This window comes from Geotrypetes seraphini, chromosome 2, assembly GCF_902459505.1.
Source record: "Geotrypetes seraphini chromosome 2, aGeoSer1.1, whole genome shotgun sequence".
Classification (NCBI taxonomy): Eukaryota; Metazoa; Chordata; class Amphibia; order Gymnophiona; family Dermophiidae; genus Geotrypetes; species Geotrypetes seraphini.
In genome coordinates, this window is record NC_047085.1 from 477,772,121 (window position 1) to 477,787,999 (window position 15,879).

The 15,879-nt window shown below is 48.1% G+C and overlaps 2 protein-coding genes across 2 annotated transcripts in view; one reads left to right on the plus strand and one right to left on the minus strand.

Moving 5' to 3' along the window:
* The window catches only part of LOC117354356 (myeloid differentiation primary response protein MyD88-like), a 128,130-nt gene that overhangs the window by 71,617 nt on the left and 40,634 nt on the right, over positions 1 to 15,879 (minus strand). The window lies entirely within an intron of this gene.
* Positions 4,448 to 9,099, plus strand: LOC117354935 (zinc finger BED domain-containing protein 5-like). Its single transcript, XM_033932897.1, has 2 exons — positions 4,448 to 6,171; positions 8,964 to 9,099. The coding sequence occupies exons 1-2, from the start codon at positions 4,448 to 4,450 to the stop codon at positions 9,097 to 9,099; spliced, it is 1,860 nt and encodes a 619-aa protein (XP_033788788.1).

The window sequence follows — 15,879 nt, forward strand, 5'->3', positions numbered from 1 at the left end:
TGTCCAATAATGTAAAACAGGCACAGCTGACTCATTCAAAAATGAAGGAAAAAGCCTCAGAAAGGGCCCTCCCACCTCACCAAAATGGCTCAAAGAGGCGGTCGAGCGGTCACCTCACCTCACCAGCAAAAAACCTTCATTACATGTTAATGCCTTATGCTGTGCTGTGCTTTGCCAATAAAAATATAAATATAAGGATAGAGGAAATTTGTCCACTTATCTTCGCTGATCGGTACACCTAGCATATGTGACACCCGGGGCCCATCATTTTTTGACACAGCCCCCCCCCATCTGTATGGAAAACATGATTTTTAGTAACAATCCACACGTCACACATGAGTACCTAGGAAAAGGCAACATCTTACATATGCAGTGAGCAGTACAACATCAATACACCCATTGTAAAACTAAACAAGCCAGACTAGTACAGATCAATCCTGCAGTCAATCCTAACAGAAAACCATGTCTTTTGAGCACATAGAACACAGAAAACACCTTCATCTAATATGGAATATGTCATCACAAACTAACCCCTCCGTCTTTTACAAAAGTGTAGTGTGGATTTTAGCTACGGAGATAACAGCTCTGACGTTCATAGAATTCTGAGCATCAGAGCTGCTACCACCACGGCTGGCACTAAAAAACGCGCCACAGTTTTGTAAAAGGGGGGATAAAATAGAAATACATAGACAAAGGTTAAATTGAACCAGCAAGAAGCTGGACTCTGCATACAATGCAATACCACAGAAACAGTGACACATGTCTCCTAAAGCAATAAATAAATAGAACATTTTTTTTATCTTTGTCTTCTGTGGTTTCTGCTTTCCTCATCTTCTTGTAACTCTCTTCCTTCCATCCACTGTCTGCCGTCTCTCTTCCCCTATATGGCATCTTCTCTTCTTCTATGCCCCTTCCAGAAACTGTATGCCTCCCCCCTTCCATCTCTCTTTTTACCCCCATTGGTCTGGCATCTCTCTCCTCTCCTTCCCTCTCCCACACCTCTCCTCTGCAATCCCTTTCCCTTTTTTCCCTCATTTTCCTTTTCAATTTATTTTCTGCATCTGTCTAGATTACGTTCTTACTACCCTCTCATCAATGTCCTTTTTTACTGTCTACCTAAAGCTTGCCACCTCTTTCCCTCACCCCTTCCAGTATCTAACTCTATCCTCGTCCATCAATCCAGCATGTGCCCTTTTTTCTTTCTCCTCCTCACTTCCTTCCAGCGTCTGCTCCCCCTCTCCCTCACACTTCCATTCAGTGGCTGTCCCTCCTCTCCCCCACACTTCCATTCAGTGTCTGTCCCTCTCTCTACCCCTTCCATCTACTGTTCACCTTCTGTCTCGCCCCTTCCAGTCACTGCCCTCTCTGCCCTTTCCATCCAATGTCTGCCTTCTCTCTCTTCCATACAACATCTTTCTTATTTATATGCTCCTTTCATAACTATCTATCCTGTGCCCCTTCTCTCCTTTGTACATGATTGATTTCAGCTCTGCCACCTCTCCATTTTTTTCTCTCTGTCACCAACCCATCCCCTATGCTCTGCCATCTCTCTCTTCTCCTTTCTTTCCTTCGCACCCCACAGTCTGCTATCTTCCATTCCCTGATTCTCTGGCATCTCTCTCCTTTTCTTCCATCTTTCCCTCACCCTCCATGCTGTTACATCTCCCCCTTCCTTTTCCCTTAGTCTGGCATACCTTCCTCCTTCCCTCCAAGCCCTGGCATCTCCTTTCATTCCCTCCCTCATCTTCCTTCTTCCTCCAGCTGGGTACAACAACACTCTCCCCTGCAGCTCTGGACTTCCCCACACCTGCTCCCCCCCAAATTGCCAATGCTTCGATTACTCTTGTTTCTTCCTCCCTCCCCCCCATGCAGGACCCTGCGGCACCATCAGCTCTTAGTCCCTCTAACGCCAGCCCTGCAGCTCCAGACTTCCCCACACCTGCCCCCCCCCGATCGCCAATATTTTAAATGTTATGGCAGCCACGGCGTTGTATCCATCGGAGGAGACTTCTAACCTCGGCCTGCACCGGAACTCTTCCTGCAGCCGCCGCCCGCCTAGGTGGGAACAGGAAGTCGCTGTTGCAGGAAGAGTTCCGGGGCAGGCCGAGGTTAGAAATCTCCTCCGACGGATACAGCGCCGCGGCTGCCATAACATTTAAAATAATAGTGATCCGAAGGGGGGGGGGGAAGTCCGGAGTTGCAGGGCCAGCGTTAGAGGCAGTGAGAACAGGACAGCTAAGCGTCCAATGATGCCTTCAAAACCGGGACAGCTGTGCACCCCCCAAGGCGTGCACCCGGGGCAGACGGCCCCCCACCCCCCATGGTATGCCACTGTGTAGCCCCCCTCATAGGAACCACCTCAACTTCCCATTTTCAGGCTCAAGACATCAGAGCAGCAGCAGCAGTTCTTGCATTTTTGGGCAGAGCACCTCCTGCTCCCGACCGCCTTTCTCCAGTCTGGTGGCTCTGTCGATTCCGCCAAGGGCAGTCGGCGCTCAGCTCTCCAGGGTCGTGACTTCCCTAGACCTCCCTCCCGCCTTCTCCCGAAGGAAGTGACATCATCCACCCAGTCTATCAAAGAGTGTCTATGGGAGAAAGCGAGAGAGGGAAGACGGGTTCTGGCAGTCAGGCAAGGAAGGGTACAGCGAGAATGGGTGTGCGTGAAGTGATGACCGGTGGGGAACCTCGGGGAGAGGAAGGCTGATTGGCCGGGATGGGATGGGCTCTGCGATTGACTCGTGTTGCCTTCCCGATCGAATGGTTGATCGCAATCAACGTATTGGGCACCCCTGCCTTAGACTCTGGTGAAGAGAACTGTATATAATTTGCCTACTAAAGCCCAGAGCTGGCAATTGAGTTGAAGTTTGTTTTGAGGAACCTTTTTCTTTTGGTTATATTTTCATGCTCACATTGAAACCTGTGATGGACTCTGATTTTGAGGCCAGTGGCCAAGTAAAGTACATATTTTTCATTAAGGCCATTCTGACTAAAGGGTATTTTTTTTTTTTTTTTTTTTTACAAGACCTGTTGAAAGAGCAATTCTAGGCCGTTGCCTAAGGGTAAAAATCCTGAAAGGCTCCCCTAGTTCCAGGGGGACCACGCCGGATTGGAGTAAACTGTTGCTACCTGACTGCCCGTTACGCTCTTTGAGGGCATAGATGCGACAGTTATGCATATACATTGCAACTACAGTGTTTCCCCGAAAATAAGACCTACCCCAAAAATAAGCCCTAGCATGATTTTCGGGGTAGGTCTTAATATAAGCCCTACCCCAAAAACAAGCCCTAGAAGCGCGACTCGGCCCCCTCCAACCTACAATGTTGTTTCCATCTCCACCGCCAGTGAGCAGGAAAAGTAATTACAGAAGCTACATAGAAGTTTCCTTGCGGCTGCTGGAACATCCCTCCAACATGCACATGTCCCGGTGGTCTCCACTACCGGTGGGGAGCGGAACAAATAATTTATCAGCTGCTTACAGCAGCTGCAGCATGGCCTGAAACTGGGGCTTCTGGTGGCTGCCTCAGGGTCCTAGAGTCCACTTCCAGTGAAGTGTTGACAACTTGCTCTCAGTCTGTCATCTCCACCTCAGCACCTTCAGATATAAGGCATCAGAGAGCAATAAACTCTGCATCCTCCCCCCCCCCCAAGGAAGACTCCCCAGGAGGACTTGGGCTCTATAGTCTCCACTGTATTGAACCACTTAAAGTGGTGTCTCATAATCATGGGAGGCATCCTTTGAAGCACAGTCCCACCACTCTGCAGAAATAATATTTTGACACTTCCCCCCCCCCCCCCAGACAAGATGTGTGTAAAAAGAAAGTGCTATTCTGTCAAGTACATGAAAGGAATGGTGGAGGACGATGAAAATGATGGGAGGCTTGCGCCAGAAGACGTATGAGGAGAGACTGGAAGCCCTGAATATGTATACCCTAGAGCAGTGTTTGTGCCGTGAGATGTTGCCTGGTGTGCCGTACGGTGCAGACACTAATTAGGCCTCAGGCCGGGTCCCGCACGCTCTCCCATGAGACTCCCCCGGTCCCCTCTGCGACACCTTCCACTTCCACATCCTACAGGACAGCGGCAGGCCGCTACGTAGTGCGGGCGGGAGTCCCGGCGGACGGCTCAATGGAGTGCTGCACTGAGACACAGGCGAGTTATGTTCGTAGGTGTACAGCGCTGCCACATCGCCATCTAGTGGTGAGATTGAAAAAGCCTATATTTTTTACAATAAAATTTACACATGGTTGTTAGTATGACTGTGGTAGGTAGGACATCATCTTCCGACTTCCTTCCAGGCCTAGCACAGTGTGGAGACAGAGCTGTCATCTGGAGCTGTCATCCGCCGGCTCATCGGGGATTGATCAGAAGAGTGCTGAGTGTGACGGACAGCGGCTATCTGGAGGAGACAAGCGCAGTAAGTCCTGAGTGACAGTGAGATACTGCAGTGATGGACAAGTTTTTGAAAAGGAAAGAACTAGACTCTGAACAAAATTTGGAGCCAGATGAGAGCCCAAGTATGAGTGGGGGTCAAAAGAAAGCAAAGATGGTTAGCGCAAGCAAATTCTCTGGCGCAAGGCAATATAGCGAAAGCTATATTTCAGTTGGATTTACTTTCACTGGAGATGCAAACAAACCAACTCCACTGTGCGTGGTGTGTGGTGAAAAGCTAGCTAACAGTGCTATGGTCCCAAGCAAACTTAAACGCCATTTCCAAACGAAACACCCTTCGCTTCAAAACAAGAATGCGGACTATTTTGTTCGCCTGCATGACAACACGGAGAAACAGGCAACTTTCATGAGAAAAACCACAAAGGTAAATGAAAGAGTTCTTAAAGCTAGCTATCAAGTTGCTGAACTTATAGCCAAGTCAAAAAAGTCGCACACTGTGGCAGAGACATTAATACTTCCTGCCTGCAAAGCTATTGTAGAGGAGATGCTCGGACCTGAAGCAGCTAAGGAAATAGCCAAAGTCCCTCTCTCAGACAACACAATTTCCAGACGTATTAATGACATGTCTGCAGACATCGAAAGTGTGGTTTTGGAAAAGATCCGTATCAGTGAGAAATTTGCATTGCAACTTGACGAGTCTACTGATATCAGTGGACATGCTCAACTCTTGGCCAATGTGCGTTTTGTTGATGGTGATGCAATTAGAGAAAACTTCTTTTTTTGCAAGGCATTGAAAGAAAAAACAACAGGAGAAAAAATTTTTCGGGTCACATCAGAATACCTTGAACAAGGAGGACTTAAGTGGGAAAACTGCACAAGTGTCTGCACCGATGGAGCTGCAGCCATGATCGGGCGCACCAAAGGCTTTATAAGCAGAGTGAAGGAAAGAAATCCAGATGTGATTGTTACGCATTGTTTTTTACACCGCGAGGCCCTCGTAGCCAAGACTTTACCAGCAGTCCTAGTTCATGTGTTGGATGATGTTGTGTGCATGGTAAACTTTGTAAAGTCACGACCCGTGAAAAGTCGCATATTTGCAGCTTTGTGTGAGGAGATGGGAGCGAAGCATAAAACCTTGCTGTTTCATACGGAGGTCCGGTGGTTGTCGCGTGGCAAGGTCTTGGTTCGTGTGTATGAGCTGCGGGAGGAACTTAAAGTGTTTCTGACAAATGAGAGGTCAGATTACGCAAAGCAGCTTGCAAGTGATGAGTGGTGTGCAAGGCTGGCATACCTGGCAGATATATTTTATCATCTGAATGAACTGAACACACGAATGCAAGGCCGAAGTGAAAACCTGCTTACAAGTACAGATAAAATAAATGGATTCCGTTCAAAGGTGCAGCTCTGGCATCAACACGTGGAAAGTGGCAATCTTGAAATGTTCACACTCACCAAGCAATGGCAAGGTGTTCACACTGCTGCACTGTGTGAGATAATAGTTAAACATTTAAAAACTCTTGAGAAGTTGTCATTTTATTTCTCTTCAGTCTCCACTGAATGCCTTGACTGGGTTAGAGACCCTTATAGCTCAGCATCAGTTGGTGGAAAGGACATGACTTTACAGGAGCAGGAGGAACTAAGTGAACTGAGACAAAATCGTGGTTTCAAGCTAAGATTTGCTGATCTACCTTTGGACAGTTTTTGGTTGGATACCGCCAAGGAGTTCCCCCTTCTGGCAAACAAAGCTATTTTGACATTTCTCCCATTTTCCACTACATATCTGTGTGAGATTAGCTTTTCAAGCATGATTGCTATAAAAACCAAATACAGAGAGAGACTGAGAGCTGTTGACGAAGAGCTACGTGTGTGTCTTTCTTCGATTCCAGCCAGAATATCAGCTTTGTGTTCAGCCAAACAGGCCCAGGTTTCGCACTGAATAAAGTATTTTATAATTTTTCACTATTCTGTTTACTTAATATTATATAATAAAGTAATTATAAAATACTTTCTTTGTGTTTATTTGATTCCTATTCAAGAGAATTACTTTATATATAGTCAATATAGGCACAGAGTTAAATTTTTTAACATTTTCTAATGGTGGTGTGCCTCGTGATTTTTTTCATGAAACAAGTGTGCCTTTGCCCAAAAAAGGTTGAAAAACACTGCCCTAGAGGAAAGAAGAGACAGGGGAGATATGATTCAGACGTTCAAATACTTGAAGGGTATTAACATAGAACAAAATCTTTTCCAGAGAAAGGAAAATGGTAAAACCAGAGGACATAATTTGAGGTTGAGGGGTGGTAGATTCAGGGGCAATGTTAGGAATTTCTACTTTACGGAGAGGATGGTGGATGCCTGGAATGCGCTCCCGAGAGAGGTGGTGGAGAGTAAAACTGTGACTGAGTTCAAAGAAGCGTGGGATGAACACAGAAGATTTAGAATCAGAAAATAATATTAAATATTGAACTAAGGCCAGTACTGGGCAGACTTGCACAGTCTGTGTCTGTATATGGCCGTTTGGTGGAGGATGAGCTGGGGAGGGCTTCAATGGCTGGGAGGGTGTAGATGGGCTGGAGTAAGTCTTAAGAGAGATTTTGGCAGTTGGAACCCAAGCACAGTATTGGGTAAAGCTTTGGATTCTTGCCCAGAAATAGATAAGAAGAAAATTTAAAAATTTAAATTGAATCAGGTTGGGCAGACTGGATGGACCATTCGAGTCTTTATCTGCCGTCATCTACTATGTTACTATGTTACTATGACTCCCAGGGCAAAAATCTTACTGCTTTCTGCGAAAAATAATAAGTTAGATATCCGAATGGTCCGAGAATTGCGAGCAGAATACGATAACCTCAGTCAACAAGTCGATAAAGCCATCTACACAATGCGCTGCAGCAGGAAAAAGGGCGAACAGAATGCTAGGAATGATAAAGAAGGGGATCACAAACAGATTGGAGAGGGTTGTCATGCCGCTGTTCCGGGCCATGGTGCACCCTCACCTGGAATACTGTGTCCAGCACTGGTCGCCGTACATGAATAAAGACACGGTACTACTCGAAAGGGTCCAGAGAGAAGTGACTAAAATGGTTAAGGGGCTGGAGGAGTTGCTGAACAGTGAGAGATTGTAAAAATTGGGCCTCTTCTCCCTTGAAAAGAGGAGACATGATCGAAACATTAAAAATAGTGAAGTAGATAAAGGCAGACTGTTCACACTCTCCAAGACAGGGAGAATGAGAGGGCACTCTCTAAAGTTAAAAAGGGATAGATTCCGTACAAACGTAAGGAAGTTCTTCTTCACCCAGAGAGTGGTGGAAAACTGGAACGCTCTTCCGGAGTCTGTCATAGGGATTCAAGACAAAATTGGACAAGTTCCTGCTAAACCAGAACGTACGCAGGCGAGGCTGGACTCATTTAGAGCGCTGGTCTTTGAGCAGACTGCTGGGCACGATGGACCACTGATCTGACCCAACAGTGGCAGACCTTAACGCCAGCATTGAGCTGGCGTTAGTTCTAGCCGCGTAGCACGCGGTAATTTCCTGCGTGCGCTAAAAATGCTAGCGCACCTTAGTAAAAGGAGCCCTTTGTGTACCTCTTCTCGCATTCTTCTATAGTGCTTGAATGCTACCACTTTTGCCTTTATTTTTTTCAGCTACTTAGTTAGAGAACCATATTGGTTCCCTTTTTCTCTTGCTTTTGTTTACTTTTACATAGAGCACTGTTACCTTTTTTTTTTTTTTTTTTTTTAGCCCATTTCAGTTTGTACTTGAATATGAAAATTGCCTTGAGCTTGGGTTTGGAAAAATGATTATCACTAAAATATCTGGTTCACATTGTTTTGTTTTTGTGTACACTTCTTTCATTCAAGAAAGACAGAAATTGAAAGGAAGGAGAAGGCAGCGTCATACTAATCTGTGACTCATTGGAGAATAGAATAAAATGCCTAGCGTGTTATTTTACAGAGGAAATGAGGTCAAATGCCTGTGCTTTGAGAAGACTAGGAAGCTGAGTGCTTGCTTTGCAGATTTGACACCTGTTATTCTATGGCATATAAAGGTACTGTGATTTATAAGATAAGCATAAGAATTTTACTTCCATGAAGCATAATTTTGTAAAGGTACTTTGTAAAAGCATGCTTTGTGCAAGAGAATAACTCTATGTTTCTACGTTTATATACCTTTTTTTTTTTTTTTTTTTACAGTTTTCAGAGACCAAAACCTCCTTCCACAGATCGGGACTGTATATCACAACAGCAGCATACTGTCCCGATCTGAGGAAGGAGGTTTCAGCTTCTGAAAGCTAATTGGAAAATGTGTGGGTATCGCCTTATTTTTCTTTTTATTTGATAATTTGAAATGTGATTGGAATATGTCCGTTTTTTAAATTTTACACCTTTTTTCTATGATACAGGGGCCACACACCACTGTTTTCTCTTTCTCTAGTGTTGTATTGTATGTAGAGTCTGGCTCCTTGGAGGTTCAGTTTAATTTCATACATTCCTAAAACTATAATAGTGTATTTTTAAGAACATGGGTTGAAAAAAATGTGATTTTAATATTTTATATTTGACTGTATGTCAGAGGCATGCCTAGTTACATTGCTGTAATCCATTTTGACCCTAAGCAAATGCTGATGTTGAACTGTGACATGCTGCAGACTACCAAGATGGACAGCAGCATTTTTGGTGCCAATAAGGGAAAGGTTTTCAGCTGGTGAGACTTGGGATCCCCACCAGCCCGAGTATCTTTTTTTTTTTTTAAGTTGAGAAAGGAGGGGATGGACAGCTCGCATAAATTCAAGCTGGAGCCAAATCATGTGTAGGGGCATAATATAATAAAACATCTAAGTCCCCTTTTGGCCTAAGTCCCTAGGCGCACAAAGTAGGCAGCAGGGAAATGCCCATTCTCAAAAAAAACCTGTCCAAAATGTTTTTTTTTCTTTTTCAAGAATGGCTAACTTGTAGGTTCAGCAGTTTAATCGCCCAGACCGCCACTACGTGTATGTTTAGAACACATTCCCGACCAAAAAAATCGCCCAAGTCCAAACACCCAAAACAAGACCTTTTAGGCAAAGGATGGGCCTGTCCTTCGGCTAAAAGTACGATTATCTAACCAGCATCTGTCATAAACAATGCCGGTTAGAGAATCCTGGAACTGTCCCCCACTCCCGCAACGATCATGACAGGAGGGATGTCCAGTCCCTCCTGCCCAAAGCCACCACGACCCCTCCTGAATGTTCCCCGGCAGGAGAGATGCCCAATCTCTCCTGCCGCAATCCCCTGAACCGTCCCCTAATGTTCCCTGGCAGGAGGGATGCCCAGTCCCTCCTGCTGGACACCCCTCTGAAGCAGCAAAATCACCCAGCCCACCTCGTGAACCCCCCTCTGCCCCCCCCCCCCAGGTCCCCTAATACCACCTCTAACCTTCTCCTGATGGCCAATAGGAGGGGCCTTAGGCACATGGACCAACCTAAAATTGCAGTGGGCCCATGTGCCTAAGGCCCCTCCTATGGTCAGGGCTTTAGGCACCTGGGCCAATCAAGCCCTAGACGCCTGGGCCAATCAGGCCCTAGGCCTTTCCCCGGTGCATCCCACAATGCACTGGGAAGGAGCAGGCCTGCCATTCAGAAGGAAGGCCTGCCAGCCAGTTGGAGGGAGGACCCATCCGACCGGCCATTAGGAAAAGGTTAGAGGGGGGCCCGAGGGGTGTCCAGGTGGGGTTAGGGCACTTTAAGGGTGCAGTGAATGTCACATTAAAAGTCCCAGGTCAGATGTCACTATAACTTGCTTATATTGTATGGTGAGCCTTCCAAAACCTACTGTACCTACATAAAGATGACACCTACAGACATAAGGGCTATTGCTATGGTGTACAGGTGGGTACAGTAAGTTATGAGTGGCTTTTGGAGGGCTCACCATACAATATAAGCAGGTTATAGTGACACGTGTACCTTGGACTTTTAAAGTGACATTCAGTACAATACCGCTTAGAATGCCCTTCTGCCGTGCTCAGCTGTCTGCGAACAGTTTGCTAAGAATACTGGCTACTTTAACATCTGAAAAGCTTGCTTCTGTGCATTTTTCATGTGGACGTCTTTATATTCGAGAATGGCCAAAAAAGATATACCAGTACGTACTACTAAGGGCCAAAGCGTTTCCTTAAGTCATTTAAAAAAAAATAAATAAACATCTTGCATTTTTAAAAATTAACATTTTCTCTACTGGATTTCTGGACGTCTGTTTCAAAATGTCCAAACTTAGATGTCTTATTGAAAATGCCCTTCCATGTTTCAGGCAAATTCACTGATTGCTGATTTAGGCAAAGCAAATACTTTTGCAAGTTATAGAAATAATTATTAGTAACAGTAGTAGTTATGCACACACATTTCTTAAAAATGCATATCCCGGGGGGGGCGTGGCCGTGCCGAGAGCAGGGAAGACGCGTTTTCCTTGAGCTCCGCTGCTCTTCCCCTGCTTCGGCCTCCCGGACCTAGATTCAGCGCCTATATTTTCACCAAGCGCTTTCCCCCGATTCTTCGGGGCTCTATGGACAGATATTTACAAAAAGGAAGCGGAGACATGGCGGCGAAGGCTGGGAAAAAGGAGCGTGAACGCACGAAGTCGGGGCCCGGCACAGAATGCAAAATGGCCGGCCCGGGAGATGCCGCGGACTCAGCGGGGGCGGACATGATCACGCGGCTAACGGAGGCAGTCGTGCTGGCGCTGGGGACGCGCTTGGACAAGGTGCAGGAGTCCATAACAACTCTCTCTGCCTCAGTGGCAGAGTTTAACACTCGTGTGTCTGAAGCTGAGCAACGGATCAGCACTGCGGAGGACTCCCTTACTTTCATGCAGGCAGAGATACAACGACTTCAGCGCCAAGTGGGGCAATGTGAAGAGAAGATGGAGGATCTGGAGAATCGCTCCAGATGGAATAATCTGCGCCTGGTGGGGGTCCCAGAATCAATTTCGGATGGAGATCTCCTGCCTACCCTGGAAGCATGGTTGACGACTGAACTGTTGGCCACGCGGGGACTGGGTCCCTTGCGTATTGAACGGGCGCATCGGTTGGGCAGGAGGCAGGAGGGCTCGACCAGGCCGTGCGTGGTGATCCTACGCATCCTCAATTTTGCTATCAAAGATCTCTTGCTGCGCACCTATCGCCAGAAAAAGGATTTACGGTTCCAGAACCAGCGTATCCTGATGTTCCAGGACTATTCTGCACAGGTGGCATCTCTCCGTCGAGGTTATTCAACCGTCTGCAAGCAACTCACTGAGAAAAAGCTACGCTTCACCCTGCAATATCCTGCCAAGCTTCGAGTGCTTCATGGGGGCCAACCCTTTCTCTTTGAAACCAGCGAGGCCGCCCGGGCTCAGGTTCTTCTGTGGTATCCTGATCTGGAGCCGAGCACTTGATGGACCCTGACAGTGACTTGTGGTTCCTTTCAGCTAAATAAGGGGGAGCACCCGTGAGACACCGGAGGTGTCCCCTTCGGGACCTGATGAAGCATATTATGATGGCTACCTTCGTTTTGTGGCCCCTTAGTGGGGGTCACTCTTGTTTGTTTTGGATGCTGGTTTCTGGCCCTGTGAGCTGGATTGTTGTTCAGTCTTGCCGAGGCGGGACTTTGTGTTTTTCCTTCCACTTTCCTTCGCTGCTCTCTTCCACTGGGGTCCTGCTTTTGATGATGGTATCTGACTCCTGACACTTGCCTTTTTACAACTTTGCTTTGTTATTGCTTGGTCTTTGTATGGGAGGCTGAGGGGGGGAGGGTCTTTGGGCCCTTGGCGTACCCTCTCCTGGAGTGGTGGAATGGGGTTTCAGAGGGGGATTGGGAGGGGGATGTTGGGTTTGGGGGGGAGGGCGGGGGAGGTGGGTTTGGGTGGGGTGGGGGGGGTCTGGGAGGGGGGAGTTGGGGTTGAAGAGGGATAGTGGATGGTGGGGTGGGGGGACAGGATCAGTGTGGTTATTGGTGGGTGGTCTGTGTGTGTGTGACGGAAGGGTGGCTGCCGGGAGGAGGGCTGGGACTCTCGGCAGGAGTTCTCTTCTCCCTTGTTTGGTGACCCTGTTAGTTTTCCTCTGAATGCCGCCTAAGCGGGGAGTGCGTTGTGTGACGTGGAATGTATCGGGTATTAACTCTCCGATAAAGAGAACCAAGATTCTGCAGCATTTGGCCAGACATAGGGCTGATATAGTGGGCCTGCAGGAGACTAAGCTTTCCGAGAATGAACATGGTAAGCTGAGGCAGTCCTGGGTAGGACAATGTTTTTCTGCTTCTTCTTCTAAGGCCAGGGCCGGGGTGGCTCTCCTGCTGCATAAGTCCATTCCTTTTGTTCAATCTCGGGTCCTTTCCGATCCGGAGGGTCACTATGTCCTGGTTCAGGGTACGCTGTGCCAGTGCCCGGTTCTCTTGATGTCAGTGTATGCTCCCAATACTGCCCAACGATCCTTTTATAAGAAACTTTTGGGGGTCATCCTGTCGGTGACCTTGTTACCTGGGACCCATATGATTTTCCTGGGGGATTTCAACTCTATTCTGGATCCCGTTCTGGATTCTTCTAGGGGGATTTCTGGGTCCTCGGGAAGATCGGATAATGGGCTGGGTGCTTGGATGCAGGCTATGGATGTGGTGGATGTGTGGAGAACCCTTCATCCTGGTGAGCGGGATTTTACTCATACTTCCAAAGTGCATGATTCCTCCTCTAGAATAGACTATGTGTTCCTCTCCCGTTCCTCCTTCTATGCAGTACATCAGGCTGAGATTGGGGTGCTGGCTATTTCTGATCATACTATGGTTTGGATGGATATTAGCTTTGCTGCTGGGCCACCCGCTGGGGGTGGGCGCTGGCGTTTTCCGGTAGCGCTCTATTCTGACCCTGATTTTAAACAGTATCTGGAGGTGCAGTGGAAGGAGTATGTTGAGTTCAATGGGGTGCATGCGGATGACGGAGCTCTTTTTTGGGAGGCAGCCAAGGTGGTGCTCCGGGGGGCGGTGATAGCGTACTGTGCCCGACGGAAGAAACTGTTGGCGACCAAGATTTTGGCTCTCGAGCGTAAAGTCCGGCAGAGCAGGCTCTTAGTGTTACATTCCCCTACTCCATCCCACAAACATGAGTTTCAGGCGGCCCAGACAGCGCTCCATGCCCTCTTACATGAACGAGCCTACAAGTCGCTCTTTTATTTTAAATATCGCCTCCATAGGTTTGGTAATCGCCCGGGTAGAATGCTGGCACAGTTGACTAGGGCGCGGAGGGGGTCCTCCTCCATCACCTCACTTAAAGGCGCTGGGGAGCAGCTGGTTACAGCCCAGCCTCAACTTGAACAGCTTTTTGTCTCTTTTTACAGCTCTCTTTACTCAGCGGAGGTGGTGGACAGGGACTCTTCAATTCATTACATTACATTACATTAGTGATTTCTATTCCGCTTGTGCCTTGCGGTTCTAAGCGTACTTTGATTCGCTGCCCTTGCCTCGGCTCTCGGAAACTGATAGTGCGAGCTTGGTCTCCCCTATTTCCGGGGAGGAGGTCTTGGGGGTTATTAAAACCTTGCCTCTCTGTAAATCCCCGGGTCCGGATGGCTTTGGCGGGGAATTTTATCGCCTCTTGAAGGGGTTTGTGGTCGATCCGTTGAGGCGGTATTATGAGCGGGCGGTGGAGGGAGGTTCCTTCCTGCCTGGCTCGAATCGGGCGCTGATAACGGTACTGCCCAAACCGGGTAAGGACCCTCTCTTGGTGGGGTCTTATAGGCCCATTTCACTTATCAACGTAGATCTTAAAATTCTAGCCCGGATATTGGCTAACCGGTTGGCCCCACTTATCCCTTCCCTTCCCTGGTGGGACTGGACCAGGTGGGCTTTGTGAAGGGTCGTCAGGCAGGTCATAATGTTCGGAAGCTTCTACTGGCTTTAGCTCATTGTGACTCTAGGCGACAGCCCACATTGGCCATTAGTTTTGACTCTGAAAAGGCCTTTGATCGGGTTGAGTGGGCCTTCCTTTTTCCGCTGCTCCTTCGTTATGGGGTGAATGGCTTTTATCTGAACGCTCTCCGTGCTCTCTACTCTAATCCCGAGGCTGCTGTGATTGTCAACGGGATAGCTTCCCCGGTTTTTTCTCTGCGGCGGGGTACTCGGCAGGGTTGCCCCCTGTCTCCTTTGCTTTATATTTTATTCCTGGAACCTTTATTGCTTTGTATCCGCACGCATCCGTTGCTTGAGGGAGTGGAGGTGGGGGATTCCTCCCTGCGTAGTTTGGCCTTTGCTGATGATATCATGATTCTTTTGACTGACCCTGTTTCACAACTCTCCTTACTGCTGGAGTTGTTTCGGCAGTTTGGGGAGCTTTCAGGCCTCAAACTCAATGTATCTAAGTCGGAAGCGCTCCCTCTCCATTTGAGTATTTCTCAGCTGTGGTCGGACTTTCCTCTGAGGGAGGCTTCGGCTCAGGTGAAATACTTGGGGGTTCTTATTCCCTCTACCTTGCAGCGCCTTTATGAGATTAATGTTCGACCCATGCTTCGGTCCTCTGTTGAGAGTCTGCGTTTATGGGGTGCTCTGCCGGTTTCCCTTGCGGGTCGCGTCTTTTTATATAATATGATGATTGTGCCACGGTGGCTCTACTTGTTGCAGACTTTACCGATTTGGTTGAGGCAGAGGGATTTGGAGGAACTGTACCGTGCTTTGTGGATTTTTCTGTGGCGGGGAGGGCGCCCTCGCATACCCCTTCGCGTTCTGATGTTGCCGGAGGTGCAGGGGGGGTTCGGTCTTCTAGATCTTCGAGCTTACAACTTGGCTTGTGGTTTGCGCCAGATTCGGGATTGGTGCCTGGAGAGTTCCTCCTCTCTGACCTTCTCTGTGGACAGGGACTTCCTGTCTCCTGTCTCGGGATTGTTCTTGTTGCATGCTCCTTCGGCTCGGTTGGACTCTTTTCAGAGGGGCCATGTGGTGTGGTCCTATATGAGATGTATCTGGAAACAGCTTTGCAACCGCTTGGGGGTTAATTTTAGCGAAACCCCCATGTTGCCCTTAGTGGGCAACGCGCAATTTTGTCCCGGTAGTGACAGCCGAGTCTTCCGGCTTTGGCATACACATGGGATACGTAGAGTGGGGGATGTGCTCACGGAGAGGGGGACTCTCCTTACTCCCGCTGAATTGGCGTCTCTCTATGGTTTGGATCGAGTGGATACATTTGGTTATCTACAGCTTGGACATTATGTCCATAGTCTCAGAGAGTCGTCCAGGCGTCCCTCGGTGGCGCGGAGCCTTGGCTTGAGTTTGGGTTTGTGGGAGGATCCGGCCCCGCGTCTGCGCTACTTTGTTGCCGCGTTGCTGTCTCCGTTGTCGACCGAGAGAGCGGATCTGTTGGCTGGGGCGTGGAGCGCTGAACTGGGGTGTCCTATTTTGCCCTCCTTGATTTCTCATTGTTTTGTCTTCCTGCGTGCTCTCTCCTGCAATATGCTCCATAGGGAGCAGGAATATAAATTTCTTCACAGAGTGTATATC